The sequence below is a fragment of the Podarcis filfolensis genome, assembly GCF_964270895.1.
Source record: "Podarcis filfolensis genome assembly, chromosome: 6".
NCBI lineage: Eukaryota > Metazoa > Chordata > Lepidosauria > Squamata > Lacertidae > Podarcis > Podarcis filfolensis.
Genome location: NC_139609.1, coordinates 4,375,703 through 4,398,168, shown reverse-complemented (window position 1 = coordinate 4,398,168; position 22,466 = coordinate 4,375,703). Strand labels below are relative to the sequence as shown.

The following is a 22,466-nucleotide window of genomic DNA, read 5'->3' as shown; positions in this document are numbered from 1 at the left end:
CCATCTTGTGGCCAGTTTATGCAGTGGGCAGAATCAAATGGTAAAGCTTTTCCTGGACTGCACCACTAATATTCTCTGCCCATAAGGAAAAACAAATAGAATGTCAAGGAGAAGGGGGGGCTGTGTGGGGCTGGAGGGGGCCTTCAAACATGCACCAGAAAAACAACAACAACAACGTTACTACTTGACTCTGCCGTTCACATAAACCAGAAATCCTTCTGCGTCTGGAAATCCCTCTGCATCTGACACCAAGTTTTCTGATGTCCCACACTTCACAGCAGCACGTTTTAGCTTAATGATCAGCAAATAAAAATATAATATAGATTTGTAATAAAATTATGCTTAAATATTTGCAGACAAATCACTTTCCCCTCTCTTCCCACCCCCACCCCCCGCATTTGCAAAAAAATCAAGCCCTAGACAGTGAATGAGGGTAGCTGGGCAGACTGACAAAATTCAGAGCAAAGGCAGTTGTGGGTGGCAAACCATTTATACAGTAATGCACTGAAGGCAGCCTCGGGGGCCTGATCCAGAGCCGGCTTGCCGGCAGAGCTGACAAGGCTGTGGAACAGGCCCTTGGCCAGCACCTTGATTTCGATGGGAAAGAAGCTGAACGGGTGTTGTAAGGCTTCCTCTCTGGCACTCCTTCCCCTTGCTTGCTCTCTGCCTCCTTGTCATTGCTTGCTTTCTTCCATACGCACTTATGCCTCCCATAGCACCAGGTCTCTGTGCCCCCGTGTTCCACTGGAGTCCTTCCCATCAGCCCTGCGTCCCGCTCCTCCTCAAGCCTGTGTCGTATCCTCCACTCGCTTCCCAGACGGCACAAGCGGCCCTGGCTGCTGTCACTGGTTCTCTTCTGCGGCTGGGTCTCGACAGGTGCACTCGTCCCGGTCACAGCCGATAGGAAATACGACCACCTGGGGAGAGTGGGCAAGAAGCTTGCTTAGGGAGCAGAGTGCATCCACCTGAAAGCAGGTCCCTCACTTGGTATTGAAAAAAGCCAGAATGAAAAAAGCAGGCAAAATTAGTGGAGATCTGGCATGCCTTCTCTGGCCTAGAGCCTTACACAAACCAGATTCAGTGCACTGTTTGCTGTTCTCTTGAAAGCTTTTCAGATTTTGTCATTCTGACCTGATGAAAGGGCTATTTGAGCTATTTGACCTTTGAGACCAAACTCTTTGCCTGACCTGAATCAGTTCAAATAAAACAAAAAAAGAGGGATTGACTGGGTATTTTGCAGTGATGCACGATGTCTCACTCCAGCCCTACAGAGTCAACCCTTCTCAGCTGTTTTGTTTGGCTGCTGCTCAGAGGAAGCTTCACCACCACTGTGTTTCCTCAAGCCATTGACCTCTGCCATCCAGCAAAACTCTTCCCTCCATCACCAAGATGTCAAGAGGGGAATGGGCTCTGCTCTGGGCACAAGATCCCAAGAGCTACCGGTATACTCCCAAACCCTTCTCTTCTTCCTGAGTGATGGAACAAAAAATGATTCAAGATGCACAACAAAAAAGGATGGAAGAGAAGAACCAGACTTGCACATATCTGGAGCGAGGACTGACTCGAGATCTTTTGTACAGATAACATGCAAGTGGCAAGAGAATATGATCAAGAAGAAGGAACTAAGCTGAGTCCCAACCCAAAGGAGGATGGCCATATATGATTTACAGGACTGCAGAATAACAAAAGATCCCGGCCAACATTTAAAACCAACCTGGTGTTAAAAGCCAACAGGCTGGGGTTCCCATTAGAACTCCTATAATTCCTCTTTTAAAATAGCTGCACGGGTTGCCAGTTTGTTTCTCGGTCCGATTTAAGGTACTCACACCAATGTTTAAAGCCCTAAATGTATTGGGTACCAATATCTTCTCTACAGACTTTGGTGTTAAGATCAGCAGAGAAGGCCCTCTTGGTAGCACCCTCAGATGTATTGGGGGGGCAGGGGGAGACCTGGGAGAGGTCATTTTCTGTGGGGTTAACAGCAGCTTAGGGAGGTGGTTGGGAGAATACAGACTGGCAGGGCAAGGGTTAAGCACTCTCCAAAACTAACGGACCCCCAACATCCCACCTACCTTCCTGGAGGAGACAGTGGAGGAGCAACAGTCCCCTCCATCGTACTGGCAGTAGGCCCGGTTGTTGGCAGTGTCGCACCAGCCATCAGCTTCAAAAGGCTGGAAAAAAGAAAAGGGCATTGAGTGAGCAGGAAGACAGAAGAGGAGACTGCTCTGGGGTCAAAAACAATGAAAATACTACTGACAATGAGAATAACTAGATATAATAATATATGAACATACTGCATTAATTTGACTACAAATTACATCTGATACTTCCCAGAGTCACAAAGTTTCTTGTAACTTAAGTGAATAAGCTGAGCAGTAGTCTAAGACAGACTTCTTCAACCTGATGTCTCCCAAATGTTTTGGACCAACTCCCATCATCCCTCACCACTGGACCATGCTGGCCAGGGCTGATGAGAATTGCCACAAGGAAGGTCATTTCAATAGAAAGATTAAAGAAGCTCCAAGGTCCACCAGGCAATTCCTTGAAACATTGTACAATGGCATTTGCAACCTTTACGGTCCCAAATAATCCTGGGAATCAAAGTTACCGCACACATGCCAGGATTTTATGCAAACAGAAAAGGAAACTGAACACAAAATTCAGTTTCCTAAGAGTCTTGGCATTATTGCTTTTTAAGCTGTTGGCACTTATGGCTGCAAATATGTTTGTAATGCATGGGCAACTAAGCAGAATAAGCTACGTTGTAAAATATGCTGAATTTTCAAAGTTCTGCATGTTGTAGAATTCAGTTTCGCTTGGCACAGAATTTTTGTTTGTTATATATTTCTTTAACCACAGACTAGCCCTCATGATTCTTTACCAGAGACGTCTTAGCACTTTTGTCAAAGAGTATTGGGTGATTGCTTTAGACTGATGGAGCAGGTTTAAGGTAATAGTTTTAGGGCCAATGATAAGAAAACAGCGGTTCTCATATAAGTTTACACGCTTTTTGGTTAAAAGGAAAGCCAGAGTGACACACAGATAGACAGACAGATAACAATCTACATTTTACACACATTACTGAAGTAATCCTCACAAAAGCCCTGTAAGGTGACTATTATCCCTGTACTGCAAGCATTGAGAGTGAAGGGATCTGACACTAAGTGATCATGGTTTGTCCAAGGCTACCTCATACGCTCATGGCAGAGACAAGATTTAAACCATCAACCTCCCAGCACCCTCTCTCACAGAGCAATCCTACACTTGCCTACTCAGAAGTAAGCCCTTTTGATGAGGCTTCCTACCAGGAAAGTGAACACAGGGCCGCAGCCTCATTATTACACCAGCTGGGCAGCATTCTGCCTCCAACAGCAGCTGATCAGATGCCCCTGGCCAGCTTCCAAGGAGACGTATGAGACAAAGAAAATCCCCTGTGTTACAACACAAAACAATCTGATCAACCAAAGGCAACACATGGGCCAATAATGCATTGGCAATATTTGTGAAACACTATCAATTGTTTCTTAATTCATAAACAAAAGCCATATAATATGTGCAAGAAGTCACGGACTAACAGAAGTCAAATGAATATTCCATCAACAGGAATGCTTAGAATGGTGTGTAACCACAAAGAAACACTGAAGTTGAGGCACAAAGCCTTTCCACAGTTGATATCTATATCAAAGTTTGCTTGAGAATGAAGTGGGGCCGGGTGGTGCTGTAAGCACAGCAGCAACAAACAGCAAACAGAACAGTTCTTCCAGGATAATGAACTGCTTCAATGATATTTCTCCATCAGCAAGTTAATAGTCCTCAAAGGTACATAAAGTGATCGTGGATCAGCTCTCACGCAAAAGTTGCTGTTTGTTGCTGCTGTGCTAACAGCACCACCCAGCTCCAGTTCATTCTCAAACAAACAAACTTTGATATACCGTATTTTTCGCCCCATAGGAGGCACCGGCCCATAAGGCACACCTAGTTTTTTTAGGGGGGGAAATAAAGGGGAAAAATTCCCCCCCCCCGACCCCAGCCCCCAGAACAGGCAGCTCTCTGCAAGCCGTGGGAGCCCAGTGCCGGGCTCCCACAGCTTGCGGAGAGCTGCGCAAAGTTTGAAGCCTGGGCGTGCTGAGCTCAGCGCGCCCAGGCTTCTGCATGCAGGCAACTCTCCGCAAGCCATGGGAGCCCAGCGCCGGGCTCCCACCACTTGCGGAGAGCTGTGGGAAGCCTGGAGAGCGAGAGGGGTCGGTGCGCACCGACCCCTCTCGCTCTCCAGGCTTCAGCAAAAGCCTGCATTCGCCCCATAGGACGCACACACATTTCCCCTTCATTTTTGGAGGGGAAAAAGTGCGTCCTATAGGGCGAAAAATACGGTAGATATCAACTGTGGAAAGGCTTTCTGGTTACATAAATATTTTCAATACATTATTAGCCCACCTGTTGCCTTTTGTTGATCAGGAAGCTTGCATGTAGAGCAAGATTAAGACAGCCGGCTGCCTCTGCCGCTTGACCTCCAGGTAAATGTGGCCTCTAGTAAGTGTCATAAATGTTTGCAGTTAAGCTGCCCTGACTACCACTGATGTGAGTTTGCTGAATCCTTTTTAACAGCCATATAAGCAGGAGGCCAGGCTTGTCCTAATGGAGTCCATATGTTAAAAGTGTGTATTGTGTGTAGCACTTTCTTTTGTGAAGAAGACTTCAAAAAGTCAAGACTCAATACAGGTAAATACCATCAAACAAACAAAGAAATGTTAATAAATCTTACAATTAAGAGTGTGTCCCTTCGAATCTACCCTATGATCTTGGATATCTGTAGAGCATCGTATACCTGTGCATACATTCAATGTACATTAGGAGGAAGAGCCAAACACAGATGCTGTCTAGCTCCTCACATTTCTTTCTAGGAATACACGATTAGATGGTCACTGAAATAAACATTCCAGAAGGATTATTCAACTCCCAACAGCTTGTACAAAATATCTGGCACCCAGGCACAATTTTCCCTTTCCAGCTAGCCCTTGCAAGAATTCCTGACAATGCTTGTCTCCCGCTTATTGAAAATGACAGAATCAGGCACACAGAGTGCTTGGGATAATTGTCAGCACCAGGATAGCAGGCAAAGAAGAAAACAGCATAACTAGAGAGAGGGATAATCTGGGGACCATCTCCATATTCCCCCCCACACACTTTTTTGCAGAGTTCAACGTGGCAAGGATTTTTCCTCTATCCGTATCATGACTCATTGGCAAAACCAAAAATGCACTTTTTATCAAGTTTCCATATAATTATTGCAAACAATTGCCTGTTGCCCCGGATGCTAGTCCAAAATGACTTCCAGATTAACATCTGTGGAGAGGAGGTGCTGGGTTGGGGCGAAGATGGTTTGTCCTCATAGTATATACATATGACCACTAATTGCTCCCCTCCCAACCACTTCAAGCCACCAAAAACATATCCAAGCTGGAACAAACACGGACTCATAAGACAGCTCTGGAGAAATATGACAAGTCATGTTAAAAATTATTTGGGGTGGGGGTGGTTGGTAAAATATGAGAGAGGCTGGCAATTTGGGCTGAAGCATCCAGAGAGAGAATGGATTCCAGTCAGTTTGCAATGCAAGATGTCTGCATTCTTGGGTGGTTCCTCCCCCCCTCCAATTGCAGCCCCATAGAAAAACAGCCCACAATATTCAGTGGGTCCAGACTAAACCTCTCTGGAGAGGCTTTTGGTGCTTTTCATGTACAGCAGGGGTGTGCTGGTGGAGGGTAGGGGAATGATCCATTGCAGGAGATGGCCTTCAGCTCACATAAGATTTGGTAAAAGTTATTGTGCTCTTTCATTATTTCACTGCTGGATGATCTAGGGAGAGTTTTAGTATAGCATCCTAGCTGGATAGGTATGAATTCAGAGAGCATCCCCCCCCCTATTTTCTCCTCTCATACATGCACCATCTTCTGAAACTACTAATCCCAACCCTTGCCAGAAGACCTCATAACCAACAGCCACGCATCTTGCTACCATATGTGAGAACCTGTTGCTCAGAGCAGACAGATGGAACAAATTGTTCTAGAATAAAGACCAGTTTCTTCTCTCACCCTTCACCTCCTGTGTCTTGCTTAAAAACAGGACCTACTTCTTCCACCAAGTGCTTGTAGAGTTTCGATTCAGAACTGCAGAGAAAAAGAGGACCTCCAAGCTTCCAGCAGAAGCGAATCCCAGCTTTCATGCCCAATCCCACATCAAGCAGAGGAAGTCCTGAACTGTCTTTACCAAACACAGCAGCCTGCCAGACCTCCTGCATGTATCCTTCTAGACTTCCTTCATGCCATGGTCACCTGCTCATCTGTAGGTTGAAGCAGGTAATGAAACTCTTGGAAACTGTATAGGAATTAGATTCCTGTTTTTCATGCTGCTGGTGTGCCACATGGTATTTGTGAACTTTTTTGTGGGCTACCAACTTTTGTGGACTTATCCGAATGGCTATAATTGTTTGCAGCCTGTAGTATGAAAAGGGAAGAAACAGTTCAAGAGGTCTACAAAATATTCTGAAGTCTCATTATTACAAGTCACTAAGAAGTTATGGTTTTTTTGATTTGGAGCCAGGCCTAGCACAGTCTGGCAAGTGTGAATGACTGAGCACCAGAGGAAGGAAATCTATCTGGCTCAAATACCCTGGAAAAAAGTTCTGATAAGCACAGACTGGGAACATCTAGATTTCAACTCCTGGCACTTTGTAGGTGAGACAGGCCCTCAGAAAGAAGCAAACATATGCTCTCTTGTAGTGAGTACCACATGGTGGTACTTTCAAGCAATGCACTGGCAGCACCAAACTGATGTGGCAAAAACTACAGATGGCTTTAGCAACAAGATCTCACTTCTGTTTCATGCTGAGATATGATAATGCAAACCCAATAACTGGATTTCCATATTTGAGTTCACACTACAAAAAGCAACACAAGTGGCCTACGAATGGCAGGAGCAAGAAATCATGCAACTTTTCATGACCAAATGCACATGGAGCAGCTCACCAGCTGACACACTTTGGAAGTTTGGAGTTGCCTAAGGCCCATGGCATAAAACAGCTGAGGCAAGTTTGCGGCTATGGGCTTCCAGCCTTACATCATTGCACTAGGCCTCTCTGTGTACACCATTCTCTTTCTTACTCTGACAAACACACACACACACACACACACACACACACACACACACACACACGTGTGCCCATGCAAGTTGATGAGGCAATGAGCCCAAGATTTCTTGGCTGCTTCTGACTCCCCACTGGAAGATGACTAGGGAATGCAGCCTGTGAGACAAAATTGCCATGTTCATTGTTTGGATTCAGTATTTTTCTTGGCCATCTGATGGCTGCAGAATTCCTTTCATTTTATCCTCTGCTTCTCACCTCCCTGCTGTCTTTTTTCACTCTTCTGTGTTGAGATGCACAGGAGAAAAGTAAACTTGGGGACAACACAGAAGAAAATGAGAAGAGAAGATTACTGGGTGTTGCACCAAGGCTGCTGCACTGGGTGTTTGTTGTGAGGGAGGAAGGGAAAGGAGAATGTGAGCCGCTTTGAGATTCCTTCAGGTAGTGATAAAGCGGGATATCAAATCCAGACTCCTCTTCTTCTTCACCAAGGCTGCTGTACTGGGCACACAACTTGGGAGGCAACTGGAGATGGTGGAAGCACCTCTATAAATCTGCGTATCAAGATTAACACCAGGCTTACAGTAACAATCTGCAAGAAGCCTGTTCAGTGCCTGTTATGCAGTGGGACGTTTCAAGGTAGCCCCATCAGTAGATGTCTTCCCAATACCACACTCTTTGAGAAACGCTGAGGGCCTCAGAGCAGGAAGTATTGGCCTCATCGTGAGGCACCTGTCATTAAGGCTGGCAAACTGGAAGAGAGGCTCAAGTGGCTTCATTCACCAGTAGGAGATGTTCTCTGCACAAACCACATTGGAATGAATGGGTCTACTTCACCAGGGTTTCTGCAAGGGAACTTCCCGGTGTTAATGCTAATTATGTAAGATGGTGATGGACTTTATGCCTTTGGAAACCAGAATGCTTTGGGCAATCTCTGGCAGTACCCACTGGGTCAAGTTTCCTTCAGAAGCAATTTGTCAAAATTCAAATGCCAATATGAGAATGTAAGGGCTTGTCCACACTTGCGCTTGCCCCGTGTCTAGGAAGCATGGGTCCAAGTGGTTTTCTGCTTGCCCCATTCCTTCCCCAGGGAAAACCTGCTCTTTAGCTCTAAATCGGAACAGACAGCAATCTGCGGGAAACCTGAACTGCCCTTTGCTCTGATTGAGCACTAAAGCAGCAAGAGAAGAGGAAGTGTGGCTAAACCCTGACAGTATCCCTATACTGGCTCAGACCAAAGGCCCACTTAATGACTCTGGGAGACTCACCAGTGTGGCATGAAGGCAACAGCTCGCTCCCCCCCCCCCATATGCCTTCCTAAGATATTCAGAGGTATTTTGCCTCTGGACATGGAAATTCCACTTCACTATCATGGTGATAACTTTTTTAAAAAAAGCAATTAAACCATTTCATCGAAGATCTGCCTGTCAACAGCTATCTAACCAAGCAGTTTTCCTTCCATGCATTAGTTAATAATGTGCAATGTGAAAAAAGTATCTTGCTTTCCTTGAACTTAGCACCAACCTAGTTAATTGGGATAACCCTGAGTTCTGGCATTATGAAAAAGGGAGAACAGTTTCCTTCCATGTGTTCGCTCAGTACCATGAATATTTCTATTCACTTGCACTAATTTTAAATTGGAAGGCACAGGCTCTCTCCTTACAGATTGTAGGACAACTACTACTCTGGATCCAGGACCTTCCTAAAAGGTAAAGGTAAAGGGACCCCTGGCCATTAGGTCCAGTCGTGACCGGCTCTGGGGCTGCAGCGCTCATCTCGCTTTACTGGCCAAGGGAGCCGGCGTTTGTCCACAGACAGTTTTTCCGGGTCATGTGGCCAGCATGACTAAGCCGCTTCTGGCAAACCAGAGCAGCACACGGAAACACCGTTTACCTTCCCGCTGGAGCGGTACCTTTTTATCTACTTGCACTTTGACGTGCTTTTGAACTGCTAGGTTGGAAGGAGCAGGGACTGAGCAACGGGAGCTCACCCTGTCGCGGGGATTAGAACCGCCGACCTTCTGATCGGCAAGTTCTAGGCTCTGTGGTTTAACCCACAGCGCCACCTGTGTCCCAGGACCTTCCTAGCTGGCCTCTAATCCAAGAAAAAAAAGAACTCCAACTTAATAACAAGAACTCCAACTTATTTAACGTTAGTATCATGGCCTCTAATCCAGGCATGACACTTTCAGCAACTACATTAAGTCAACAGCAGCCAATTCAGCAACAGAAATGCCGCCACTCGCGGCTCATATTTTTTGATGCAGCTCTCATTTGGTGAACAAATTGCCAGCCGAGTTGCCAATAATTTAACTTTATCTGTGACACTAAGACACAAGATTTCAGCCCTGTGCTGCTTTTAAGAGAAAGCTTTCCTCCTCCTCAATCTGCCTTTTGCTCAAAAATGTCAAAAGTAGACGCACTTCCATGCAAGGAAACAGCCTCTGCCAAAAGCCAGGCAAACAAAACTATCCGTAATCTTTTATGCCATTTTTACTTCGAAGCTTAGATCATTTTTTTAAAACACTCCCCCCTCCCCAAATTAATCTGCAGTGAAAACAGTTATTAAAACACTGATTTATAACACTTTCCTGGTTATTTATTTTGAAGGTAGCATAGATGAAGTTGCAACACTTAACCAGCTTGAACAACCTAGAGCCAGCAGAGAGCAGCACTGGCAAAGCTTTTCGAAAAAGCGCCAGTCCTTTCCTAATAGGGTTTTCACACAATTAGACTTAAATCACCCATGAACCTCTCTTGAAGTATTTGTATGGCTTTGTGATTCTCATTAACAGAGAACAGAGAACCAAGTGGAAGCATTTGTAATTAAAATGTGCTTTCCGGTCAATGCAGTCCTAAAGTAAGGTAGTTTTATTGCAAGTGGAGAAGTAGGGGGAAGGGCCTCCACCTTCATGGTAGAGATATGATTCTGACTAGAGCCAGCCTGGTGTAATGGTCAGAGTGTTGGACCAGGACCTGGGAGAACAGGGTTCGAATCTCCACTCAGCCATGAAGCTCCCTGGGTGACCTTGGGCCAGTCACCATCTCTTAGAGACTGAGTCTAACCTTCCTCACAAGCTTGTTGTGATGATGACATGGGGAGGGGGAGAACCATGTCTGCCACCTTGAGATGCCTGTGAGATAAAGGTGGTATATAAACGTGATTAATAATAAAATAAATAAATAAAAACCAGCAATGTTTTGAGTCTTAGGCAATAGGCTGCTATTCTACCTCAGTTCTCTTTGGAAATTATTAGGTAGCCACAGTGGGGACCAGCCATCATTTATACCTTTACAAGACCTCTGTGGGACGGGTGAGTTCCAGTAGCTCAGGATTTTGAAACTGAATCACCGACATTCAAACACAAATGTCATCAAGGAAGGAAGGAAGGAAGGAAGGAAAGGGCGCTTTCTCATGGATTACTTCTGCAGATTTCTTTTCATTCTCATTCTGCTTCTATCAGAATATGCAATAACACAGCCCAGCTCACATCTTTGCAACTTTGCAAATGTTCACATCCTTAGTATCCCATCCACACCAGTGGGCAGTGCATGCCAAGTACCTATTGTGTTCATGCTCCTCACCACACGCTACCTGTCACACCTCACTGAGCATGCGGACAAAGTTAGAAGCAGGGTGTGGTTTTCGCAGTTGTCCAGCCACAGGAAGTATCTGATGGGACACTTGTTGTGCATTTGTTGTGCATCACACTTGCTGCATCTGCACTTGGGTTGTTTGTTTGTTTGTTTGTGTGTGTGCATGCAAAAATTTTATTAGCTCATTAACGAATATACCAGAACATCATACAGAATATAAAGGAAAAGGAAAACAAAGTTAAAGCTATACTTTTAAAAAACCATTAGAATTAGTTTATTACTCTTGTACCTTGTTGCACCATTTTTCAACCAAAAAGATCAGCAGGTTGTTTCCCCCCACTAATTCTCACAATATTTGTCCATTTTTACATCTTTACAACATCCCACCTATCCTTTCTTCCAAGGTGTTCTGATCAGTGGCAGAGTTTCATGCTCCGGTACAGCACAGGGGGATGGAGAGCAGGTGGGGCTGCCGCACGTCCTAGGGGCGTGACACGCATCCTGGGGGCATGGCATGCTGCCTGCAGGGGTGTGACACCCAGCGCGGGCAGGGGGGCAGCTGCGATGGCACCCCACTGGGATTGCGCTCCCGTGGGCGGTGCACTCCCCCCGCACTCCTCTTCCTCCTCCAGTGCTTCTGACCCCCCCCCCCCCCCGCCATTACAATAAACAGTTCCCTAGTAGCTAGCTGTCAGGAACTGCTGAACTAATGACCTGTCTTCTAATAATATTTGATCCTTTGTTAGCCCAAACAAAACGTTAAAAGATCCATTGGCACTATATATACTGCTATTATTTCAACATTTTTCCCCCACTATACCAATCCAATTTTAATTGTTATTCTGAGACATGCGTAGAATCCCAGCATCAGACGCCTTGCACCTCCAGCATAAATCACTCACTAAGCTGCTGTGGTGTTCAACGCCAACGGAAGAGAAATTCATAAAAGCTTTCTTTGAGACTCAAACTACCCAGGCTTTCTGATGGTGAGCAAGCCCCACAATAGTATTAAGATTAAAAATAAACAAACCCTATGCATAGTAAGATAAGCACCCCTCTTTTCATGAAAACAAAAGGAACACCCTCCCCGTATTTCCTGGAAATGAAACGGCTAAGGCAGTAAAGGACTCTTGGACAGTTAAGTCCAGTCGAATTCGAATTTGGGGTGCGGCGCTCATCTCCGCTTTCGGGCCAAGGGAGCCGGCGTTTGTCCGCAGACAGCTTTTCCAAGTCGTGTGGCCAGCAGGACTAAACTGCTAATGGCTCAGGCATCCCCAGCTGAGTCAAACTGAAACTGAGGAGGCATGGAAATAGCTCATCCCCACTCCCCACCAAAGAAATACCACATGTTGCATCACAAACAAACAAACGAAACATAAATGGTTCCGCTACACCTTTAGAGTTTTCACATCTTTACAGGACTCAGTGGATATTTTTTTTCTGGCAAGGAAAAATCTGCATTAACCGGGGAGGTGGGTGGGTGCATTGAATGCAGAGCTCAAGCATGGTGCCATATGGACTCCCATCCTCCTGCCCTCAAATGAGTGCCTGGGACACAGCAAAAGAAAGAAAGAAAGAAAGAAAGAAAGAAAGAAAGAAAGAAAGAAAGAAAGAAAGAAAGAAAGAAAGAAAGAATCCGTCTTGGTCTTTGTAATATTAAATGAATCGGAGTGCAAACAAGAGAGGAAACCAGAATGGGGAAGTTTTGGCCAGTTTCCTTTTGCCAAGGCTATTGTGAATGCAGTGGCTGGTACTGCTGACTCCCTAAAATAAACCCCATCTGCCTCCAGTCAAGTGGTTTTGTTTTTTTTACATGTGTGTGTTCGTGCGTGTAAGGAAACACCAAAGCTTTCTATCTGGATAACAAAACAAAGCTGTAATTTGGCCTCTGATGAAGGATTTGTGGAAACAGGTCCAATGACCAGGAATGTTGTGGACTTCCAGATATAGCCATTATATGGCAGCGTATCAGATTAACCAGGGAATTTCATTTGGGAATTTTGTAACTTTGCAATGCCGTTGTTTGTTTAAAACCAGCTAACCAACCAACCTTGTGTAGTGGGGACGTTAGGAACATTGATTGCTCCATTTTCGTACCTCGCTTGAGTAATCCCTTACATTGGTTGTTGTCTCTGGTGTTTTTCACCTTTGGGGTAATGGTTTCATCTTGACAACACCAGGCTGGGTTGCTACCCACAGCAGTCGGCCTTTTTAAACCTCTGCCCAAGCCAACACTTGCTTAAATATGCGACAGGATAGAATGGGTTATGGAAAACAAGCCTCAAAGCCACAGGGCCCTCCTGGCCCATTTCGCATCTGGTTTCTGCCAAGTTTATATTGCAGGACTTAAAAAGGGAGGAAAAACCGTGCTGGATGGTAGATGGTGGAGGGGCTACGGCGCTTCTGACTGCTCCCTTCAGCTGAGGGGCTTATTTCAGCAGGAGGCATTCTTGGAGCTTGGCTCCCATTCAGATCAAAGCTTTAAAAAATGTCTACCTGTTTCTTCTGCCTACTTGATATTTGCCAGGAGAAGACACAAAAGGCTGCACAAATGCAAAGCAGCTAATGTAAATACAGGGGGAGTCAGAAGAAGCACTGCGGCAAAGAGTAAGAAAGAGGAGGGGGCCCTCAAGCTAAGCAAACACACTGAATGACTCTGGGCTCCTCCACTCTTCCACTTACTGGGTAGGTTTTCTGTTCGCCCTGATGCTTCCCCCGGGAGTCCTGGTCTTTAGTGCCAAAACCAGAGCAAACATCAATCTGCATAAAACCCAGTTGATGTTTGCTCCGATTCAGCAGTAGAGATCTGGTTTTCCTGGGGGAAGCAGCAGGGCAAGTGCAAGCCCAGATGATCCATCAGACAGCAGTAAGTACTGTGACTCTGTGAGCTTGTTGCTGATCCTCCGCTGGTGGATGATTTGCAGGAGAAGAGGACCGAGTGGCAGGTTTGTAACTCGTCCTCTGCAACCCCTCTCCCCAAAGCAGTTTCATGCTTGGTGGTGTCTAAGAAGTGCAGGGGTGGGGGTGGTTGCATTGTGGAAAGTGGCCGGCTGAGAGAAGATTAAGGAATTCCCTCCCACTGCTTCTGCACTGAAGATCTGTGTTGCAGCAGAAAGGCAGCAACCCAATTCCCCCCAGGGCCATGTTTGCCACTGTCAGTGTGATGACCAGTGCCAGATTTACATATAAGCTAAACAAGCTATAGCTTAGGGACCCACTCTCTTGGGGACCCCCCAAAATTCACTATTAATATCTTCTTCTTAATTGTATTTCAGTTCAACAATTACTTTGATAAAATACATATTTTGTTATCTGCAAATGGCTTTAGATACCTATTAGGTCCATAAATTACCATGTAACATATATTCAACACACAAAAACAGTGACAATTTATTGTTGACAAAGGACAGCTGGATGTATAAAGGGCCCCATTACCTTCAGCAGCTTAGGGCCTCATCAAACCTAAATCCAGCCCTGGTGATGACACCTCCTGCCCTCTGTAGCTCTTTATTTCCTTTTTAGCAGAAGCGTTATTCTACCACTCACAGAATCATAGAGTCATAGAACTGTAGAGTTGGACCCCAAGAGTCATTTAGTCCAACCCCCTGAGGAATCTCAACTAAAGCATCCATGACAGAAGGCCATCCAACTTCTGATAATCACCTCCAAGGAAGGAGAGTCCCAAAAGAGACCATTCCACTACTGACAGCTCTTACTGTCAGAAAGGTTTTCTGAATGTTTAGTTGGAATCTCCTTTCTTGCAACTTAGAGCCATTGGTTCAAGTCCTACATTCCAGAGCAGGAGAAAACAAGCATGCTCCCTTCTCCATGTGGCAGCTGAGATATTTGAAGATGGCTATCATATCTCCTCTCAGTCTCCTCTTTTCCAGGCTAAACATACCCAGCTCCTTCAAGTGCTCCTGTAAGGCTTAGTTTCTAGACCCCTGATCATCCTGGTTGCTCTCTTCTTAAATTGTGGTGCCCAGAAACAGACACAGTATTCCAGGTGTGGAAGGCAGAATTGAGTGGTACTATTACTTCCCTTGATCTGGACTTCTGTTGATGCAGCCTAGAATAGCATGCACTTTTTTGCTGCTTCTGCTGCTGTTGAATCATATTAAGCTTGTGGTCCACCAAGACCCCTAGATCCTTTTCACATGTACTGCTAGTAAGCCAGGTGTCTCCCATCTTGTATTTGTGCATCTGGTTCTTCCTGCCTAAATGCAGAAACTTACATTTGCCCCTATTGAAATTCATTTTGTTAGCTTGTGCCCAGTTCTCCAATCTGTTAAGGTCATTCTGAATTCTGAATCTGTCCTCTGTGGCATTAGCTACCCCTCCCAGTTTGGTGCCATCTGCAAATTTGATGAGCATCCCTCAATTCCTTCATCCAAGTCATTTAATGAAGACATTGGACAACTACAGGCCCGGGACAAAACCCTGTATATGCTTTGCAGCTGAGAGTTGGCACAATCTTTGTCTCTCTTCGTTACTTTTTGACCGGGTTGATGACAGTTGGAAAAGGTTCAGAAAAAGACAACCAGAATGATCAAGTGTGTGGAAGGACTCCCCTATGAAGAAAGGCTGCAGTGTCTGAGACTTTTTGGTGTGGAGAAGCAAAAGGCGACATGATAGAAGTTAATAACATTATGCGTGGTGTGGAGAAAGTGGCTAGAAAAAAGCTTTGCTCTTTCTGTCTTAACACTGGAGCCCATGAACATCAAATGCAACTGGAAGATTCAGGACAAATAAAATAAAGGACCTCACCATGCAGCACCCATAAGAGTCAGTGATGGCCACCAACCTTGGGTGGCTTTAAAAGAGGATTAGATAAATTCATGGAGGAGGAGAGGGCTATGGATGGCTATTAGCCACAATGGCTCTGCTCTGCCTCCACAGTTGGAGGCAGCCGTGCTTCTGAAAACCACAAGAGGGGAGAACGCTCTTGTGCTTGTGTCCCGCTTGCTGTTTTCCCACAGGCATCTGGCTGGCCACTGACAGAACAGGATGCTGGACTAGATGGGCCCTTGGCTTGATCCAGAAGACTCTTATGACAGATGCTTGGCTTTAAAGCTCTCCAAAAGCCCCACGCCCGATGCCAAACCCACATACTGTCTGAAACCTATATCTCCCCATTGCCAGCCCCCTGCTAGCCTGCCCACAATTATAATCCAAAAGCCTCTTCCCTGTGAGTAGCTGGCTTCAACTTTCTATGCTGCACTCAGGGTGGCTTCAGGTTTCCCATAGAATTTGGTAAGAATTTGGAGCATTTGGGTAAGAAATGGAGATGGCCAGTGAAAGGGGAAGGTCTATGGTCCAGTGGCACAAGCTTTGCATGCAAAAGGTCACAGAACCATAGAATTGTAGAGCTGGGAGATACCCCAAGGGTCATTGAGTCCAACCCTCTGCAATGCAGGAATCTCAACTAGTTCAACTAGTCCAGGCTTCCTCAACCTCGGCCCCTCCAGATGTTTTGAGACTACAATTCCCAGCATCCCTGACCACTGGTCCTGCTAGCTAGGGATCATGGGAGTTGTAGGCCGTAAGAAAACCCAGAGGGCCGAGGTTGAGGAAGCCTGAACTAGTCTCAGGTTCAATTCCCGGCATCTCCTGGTAGGGCTGGGCCTGTCCCCTGCCTGAAACCCTCAAGAGCCTCTGCCAGCGTAGGTAATACTGGGCAAGGTCAGGCCGAGGGCCCATCAAGTTCAGCATCCTGTTTTCACAGTGACCAACTAGATGCCCACAGACAGGACCCGAGAAGAAGAGCCCTCTCCCCTCCTCTGGTTTCCAGCAACTGGTAACAGATTGGAAACAGAGCACAGCCATTATGGCTAGGATTCATCAATAGCCCTCACCTCCATTAATTTGTCCAATCTTTCTCCATTAATCCTTTCTGGAAGCGAGTTCCAGGGTTTAACTATGTGCTGTGGGAATTAAGTCCTTTCTTTTACTTGCCTTTTTATCATCTGTCCACCATATGTCCCCAAGAATCCTGGAAAGCATAAATTACTCCTCACAAAGCTACAATTCCCAGCATCCCTAGCAAATTACAGTTCCCAGGATTCATTGTGGGAAATCATGGGCTCTAAATGTGTTTTAAATGTATGGTATGTATACAGCATTGATCTATTCTGGCAGTTGTACACATTCATGTCACCCATTCAGTTGTGCTTATGTATCCCCCTCTTAAGGGATGTGGGTGGTGCTGTGGTCTAAACCACAGAGCCTCTTGGGCTTGCTGATCAGAAGGTCAGCGGTTCGAATCCCCATGCAGAGTGAGCTCCCGTTGCTCTGTCCCTGCTCCTGCCAACCTAGCAGTTTGAAAGCACACCAGTGCAAGTAGATAAATAGGTACCGCTCCAGCGGGAAGGTAAACAGCATTTCTGTGCACTGCTCTGGTTCACCAGAAGTGGCTTAGTCTGGAAGCTGTACACAGGCTCCCTTGGCCTATAGAGCGAGATGAGCACCACAACCCCAGAGTCATCAACGACTTGGCCTAACGGTCAGGGGTCCCTTTACTTTTATCCTCCTCTTAAAGAAAATCCATAATGATCTGTATCATCTGCTTAATAATGAACTATAACCATAGAGAGTATACGGATTGTTCCAAGGGATCCACACAATTGTCAGTTACTCAAGTGACAGAATTGAGCTATGCCAGCTTGTTTCATGAGAACCTAATGAAAACCGGCCTCCTCTTGAGCTGTGACAGTTGATGCAAGCAGAGTATTATCACTTCTGGGTGTGCATCTTTCAGAATAATCTGCCTGAACTTAATTGTTAAAGGAAGATGGTGCTGCTGCTGCATCCTAGACAATTTTGTATTTTGAGGATGACATTTGTGTAACAAATATGGCAAGGCATTTGAAATGTATTTGTTAATCACTAACTTTATTCCTTCATTAATCTTTTCTGCCTCGAGACCTTCATTGTCTATTGCTATCCTCATCCTTCACTTAGTTGCTGCATGCCAGTTTCTTCTCCACCTGCTGTTTTCCCACATAGATATCACTACTCGAGTGTAGAAATGTCACCACACATGGAGCAGCCCTCAGGCCTCTTGACTGCAAAGAGAGGATGCTGCCACAGAAAGGAAGAGCCAGTTGGAAGACCACCAGCTGTCAAATTCTGTCATAAACCCAACCCTCCAGAGCCAAAGACAGCGTCAACCGCAGTGGGATTAAAAGGAGACACCACCATGCTCTGAAACAACTGGTACCAACCACCGCTGGAGACCAGAGCATGGGGGAAGATCAACCACAGGATCCTGATGTGGCCTGGCAATTGCTCTCCTGTTAAGCTTCCAGGCATGAGGAAGGGAGTCTTCTGTGTGGCATCATTCTCCCCCATTCCCAGCTCTGGTCATTTTATTGAGAATCTCATCCTTGCTTTTGCATGACAATGCCAGAGCAACTCACTTTACATGTGCTCTTCATAAACAGAACACACTGAAGTTGCCAATAGAGGAAGCTTACATTCTGAAAGCACAGACCCGTGCCTTTGGGCACTAGTGAAAGCCTTCCAAGGGCTGATTCAAGCGTGACGGCTGAAGGGCGAATGGAATTCCCACAACCCAACCAAGAGCACATTCACATCACGTATTTGCAGCATCATGAATACCACTTTAAACAGCCATGGGAGCTGCATTTTGCTAAGGGTGCTGAGCACTGCGACGAAACCCCTATTCCCCTCACAAAGCTACAATTCCCAGAGTGCTTTATCAGTCTATCCCTTTTTCTAGGGACATCTGTGAATTGCAGCTGGGGCTGCTACTAATTCTGAATACACATGCTATAACATCAAATGCAGCCCTATACAAGTTGCACGCTTTGGGTTTCTTTGGAAATAAGCCTTCATATCTGACAAGACCAGTGTCCTCCCCAAAAATCTTACTTACATTTTGGCCACAAAAGAAAACAGAGCAGGGGATGACAATGACCCAGTGTGTGATCTCTTCAAGGTAAGTGGCAGGGCAGGAAACTTTGTTTGTTTTGCAGTAGAGAAAGAAGAAAAGACTGGGGAAAGATACATTCGAAAGGATGGGGAGGAAAGAAGCACAGCAGTTGACAGTAAAATGCAGAGGATCAAAAAGGACTTCTGCTCAGGTTGAGACATGATCAAAACTGGAAGTATATAGAGGAGTGGAAGAAGTGATGAAAAAGTTTCCTGGGCAAAGTGGAAGGGGACGATTAACCCACAGTAGGCTGGCTTGCATTCTGCTAGGAAAACAGCAGTTGGGTCCAGTTGCATTAAAGGCCTCCAGTGTGTAGAAGTGAAACAAAAGTTCTCAAATGCAAAAGCAATTTTTCAAAATAGAGATTTCAAGGCCGAGGCTTTGTATGTGGAGATATGGAATGTGAATACCTTAGGACTAATTGTGATACCACTGCTCTCCCCTAAATTAATCATCCTCATTAGGAACTTGGCACACTCTTTTTTGTGTTAAAAATATTTTAATGCATCTGTGCCACCTTCAGCAGCAGCAGAAATTCAAATTGAAGCGGCATCTGTTTACCATTAACATTGGGGTGAATAACTCTTGTATTCTTAGAGGGCTTTCTTCTTGCATAATACAGCCCCTTCAAAGGCAAGCTCTATAGAAAGACTGGTATGACCAGGGGCTGAAGGCTTCATAATTATACAGAGTGCACAGCTCCATGAATACAAAAGCCCAAACAAAGACAGAAACTTGAATATCTCTGCAATTTCCTTTCTGTACAAGTAAAACACTGCAGTGTTTGTACTTAAGTGATGGAGTGGATAGTGGATCCAAGTGTGCAATAGCAGACTGAGAAGACATGGACATGAATGCCACCCTGAGTGACTTGGAGGATGGGTGAGATAGCAATGTAAATAACAATAAAGAATACTCTCGTGCTTGGAGGGACCCTGGGGAGGGGCAAATAAAATGCATTTTTAAGCTGGCTTTTGCTCATGCCAGTTGACTACCCTTTGTCTAGTTGCCAGGCCCAAGAGCAGGCTACAAATCTCTCCATTCACCCAATCAATAGCTATCCAGGCAAAATCCAGGGACTCAAGCTACTAGACTATATCAGGAACTGTCAACAGCTCTAAAATTGATCACTGGTTTCACCTCATACTTCCCCAGCCGATTGCTTCCAAGTCACTCTGTGCTCTGGCTATCCATCCCTCATCCAGCCATTTTAGCATTTTTGTCATCTGTTTTTCTCATGATAGTACTAGGATGAACTTTGCGGGTAGCTTCAGTAATTCACAGTCCATTCCACCACCAGCTGACATCCCTGATGAGCTTTCCAAATGCCTTTCCCTTTCCCCACTTTTTTCACCCTTCTTTTTGGGTTTCCAAATGCCTCATCCCTCACTACCCCCAACTCCTGGCAAAAAGGGACTGAAACGGACAGAAGATTGATAGGCCAAGGACAAGAGGGAAGCTGGGAAGTTAAGCTGTTCAAGCACCAGACACAGGAGAGAGAGAAAGAAATCTAGATGACATAACTAAATAGCCTGAGGTATATGTTTCCCCACCCCCTTTACAGCCCAGGGTCTTCTGTGGAACACAACTCAAACTGTCATGGCAACCCCTCCCTCCAAAGAATTCTCAAAATGGTAGCTGGGTAACAATTCACAGCCTTGGTCAGACCACACCTGTGTCCAGTTCTGGGCACTACAATTTAAGAAAGATATTGACAAGCTAGGACATGTGCAGAAGAAGGCTGCAAGATGACCAAGGGTCTGGAAACCAAGCCTTATGAGGAATGGTTGGGGGAGCTGGGTATGTTTAGCCTGGGAAAGAGGAGACTAGATCAGAGAATTTTAGAGTTGGGAGGGACCCTGAGGGTCATCTAGTCTAACCCCCTGCAATGCAGGAATCTCAGCTAAAGCATCCAGGACAGATGGCCATCCAACCTCTGCTTAAAAACCTCCAAGGAAGGAGAGCCCACCACCTTCCAAGGGAGACCGTTCCACTGTCAAACAGCTCCTCCTGTCAGAGATATGATAGCCTTCTTCAAATATCTAATGGGCTGTCACATGGAAGAACGAGGAAGCTTGTTTTCCACAGCTCTGGAAGGTAGGACTCAATCCAATGGATTCAGGTTACAAGAAGGGAGATTCCGACTCAACATCAGAAAGACCTTCCTGACAGTAAGAGTTGTTTGACAGTGGAATGGACTCTCCCAGGAGATGATGGATGCTCCTTCCTTGGAGGTTTTTAAGCAGAGATTGGATGGCCATCTGTCATGGATGCTTTAGCTGAGCCAGTGTGGTGTAGTGATTAAGAGTGGTGGACTCGTAAACTGGTGAACCAGGTTCGTGTCCCCGCTCCTCCACATGCAGCTGCTGGGTGACCTTGGGCTAGTCACACTTCTCTGAAGTCTCTCAGCCTCACTCACCTCATAGAGGGTTTGTTGTGGGGGAGGAAGGGAAAGGAGATTGTTAGCTGCTTTGAGACTCCTTCGGGTAGTGATAAAGCGGGATATCAAATCCAAACTCCTCCTCCTCCTCTTCTGTCAAGGGTGCTTTCAACTAAAGCGTGCATTGCAGGGGGTATGACTAGATGAATTTTTGGTGGTGGTCTCTACTTTGCAAAAACATAAACATTCAAACCTCTGCATTTCAGAAAATGGGATCTTTAATTTTGTCAGCCTGGTGTGTCACAAGAGAAGATGCAAAGACACTAGAATGTGGCACCAAACATCCATTCTGTATAAACGTCCCCCCCCCCTTACCTCGCATGAAGAAATACAATGAATGGCTTTCGGATCTGGATGCCACTCCAGTCTTCCAGTGCACACGATACTCTGAAGAAAGGAAAAAGCAGAAAGTTTCATGTGGTGCAGGAAGTAAGGTGTGCCTCTCTACAGTATCACTGAATGTCAGAAATTAGGAACCTTTGGCCTTTCAGATATTGTTGAATTTGCAGCTCCTTGGCTGGTGGTCAGGAAAATGGGAGATATAGTCTGGAGGGCTGCAGGTTCTTCATTCCTGCTTTAAGTAGTAAAGATTAAGTATTACCAGAATGACCAATGATCTGCAATGTTTGCATTCAAAGATTCCACCTGTGAAGTGCTACAGATTTCACATGCAGTCTTGCACTTGGGACAAAGCTTTGCAGACAGTCAGGTCCAGGAGGAAGAGAAGTGAATCAGAAATGTACAAAGCGTTCAAGGAATTGAGAAAATAAACAAAGGATATGTGTCTTAGCAACTGGTGTTGGAGAACTCCAACTCAAGGCCTTCTTTCCAGTTCAGAATGACAGACCCTGCAGAGCAGGGCCACAAAACAACCCCCTCCCTGCTGCAACATATCCCATATGGCTGATTCAACCTAACACACAGCAGTGTCCAAATGAATGAAACCCTGAGCATTCCCACACTTCCTGAAAATTCTTCGGAGGAACAGGGTAATCTTGGTTTGAAACGCTGGCTCTTGAAAGTACTCTCTGCTTTTATTTTCCCTTCCACTGTGCTTTCAGTATGCTTCAGTTTTACTTTCAGAAATATCATTCTTGATAGACCCAATTAAGGGAAAACAAAGAAGTTATAATATCTGAGGCATTTTAGCCATTCCATGGAGGGGAAACAGGGCAATATTTCCTAAGTCAGCCATTAGCAAGAAGTTGGAAATCCTAGCCAAATATTCAGACCAAAACCAGCTTGGATCAAGACAGCTTGGAATGGAACCACAGCTGAAGAGAAAAGAGGGAATCTGCAGTTGTTTTCAGACTAACGCTCTTGCCACATTTAATT

General features: G+C 45.5%; 1 protein-coding gene across 1 annotated transcript in view; it reads right to left on the bottom strand.

Annotated features, from left to right (window-relative positions):
- Window positions 1-471: 471 nt before the first annotated feature.
- Window positions 472-22,466, bottom strand: part of PAPPA2 (pappalysin 2) — a 114,719-nt gene continuing 92,724 nt past the window's right edge. The window contains exons 20-22 of the mRNA XM_083621524.1: window positions 21,447-21,518; window positions 2,073-2,171; window positions 472-917 (exon numbers count right to left, since the gene is read on the bottom strand). Coding sequence (XP_083477650.1) covers window positions 843-917; window positions 2,073-2,171; window positions 21,447-21,518 — 246 coding nt within the window. The 3' untranslated portion in view covers window positions 472-842. The remainder of the gene's footprint in view (window positions 918-2,072; window positions 2,172-21,446; window positions 21,519-22,466) is intronic.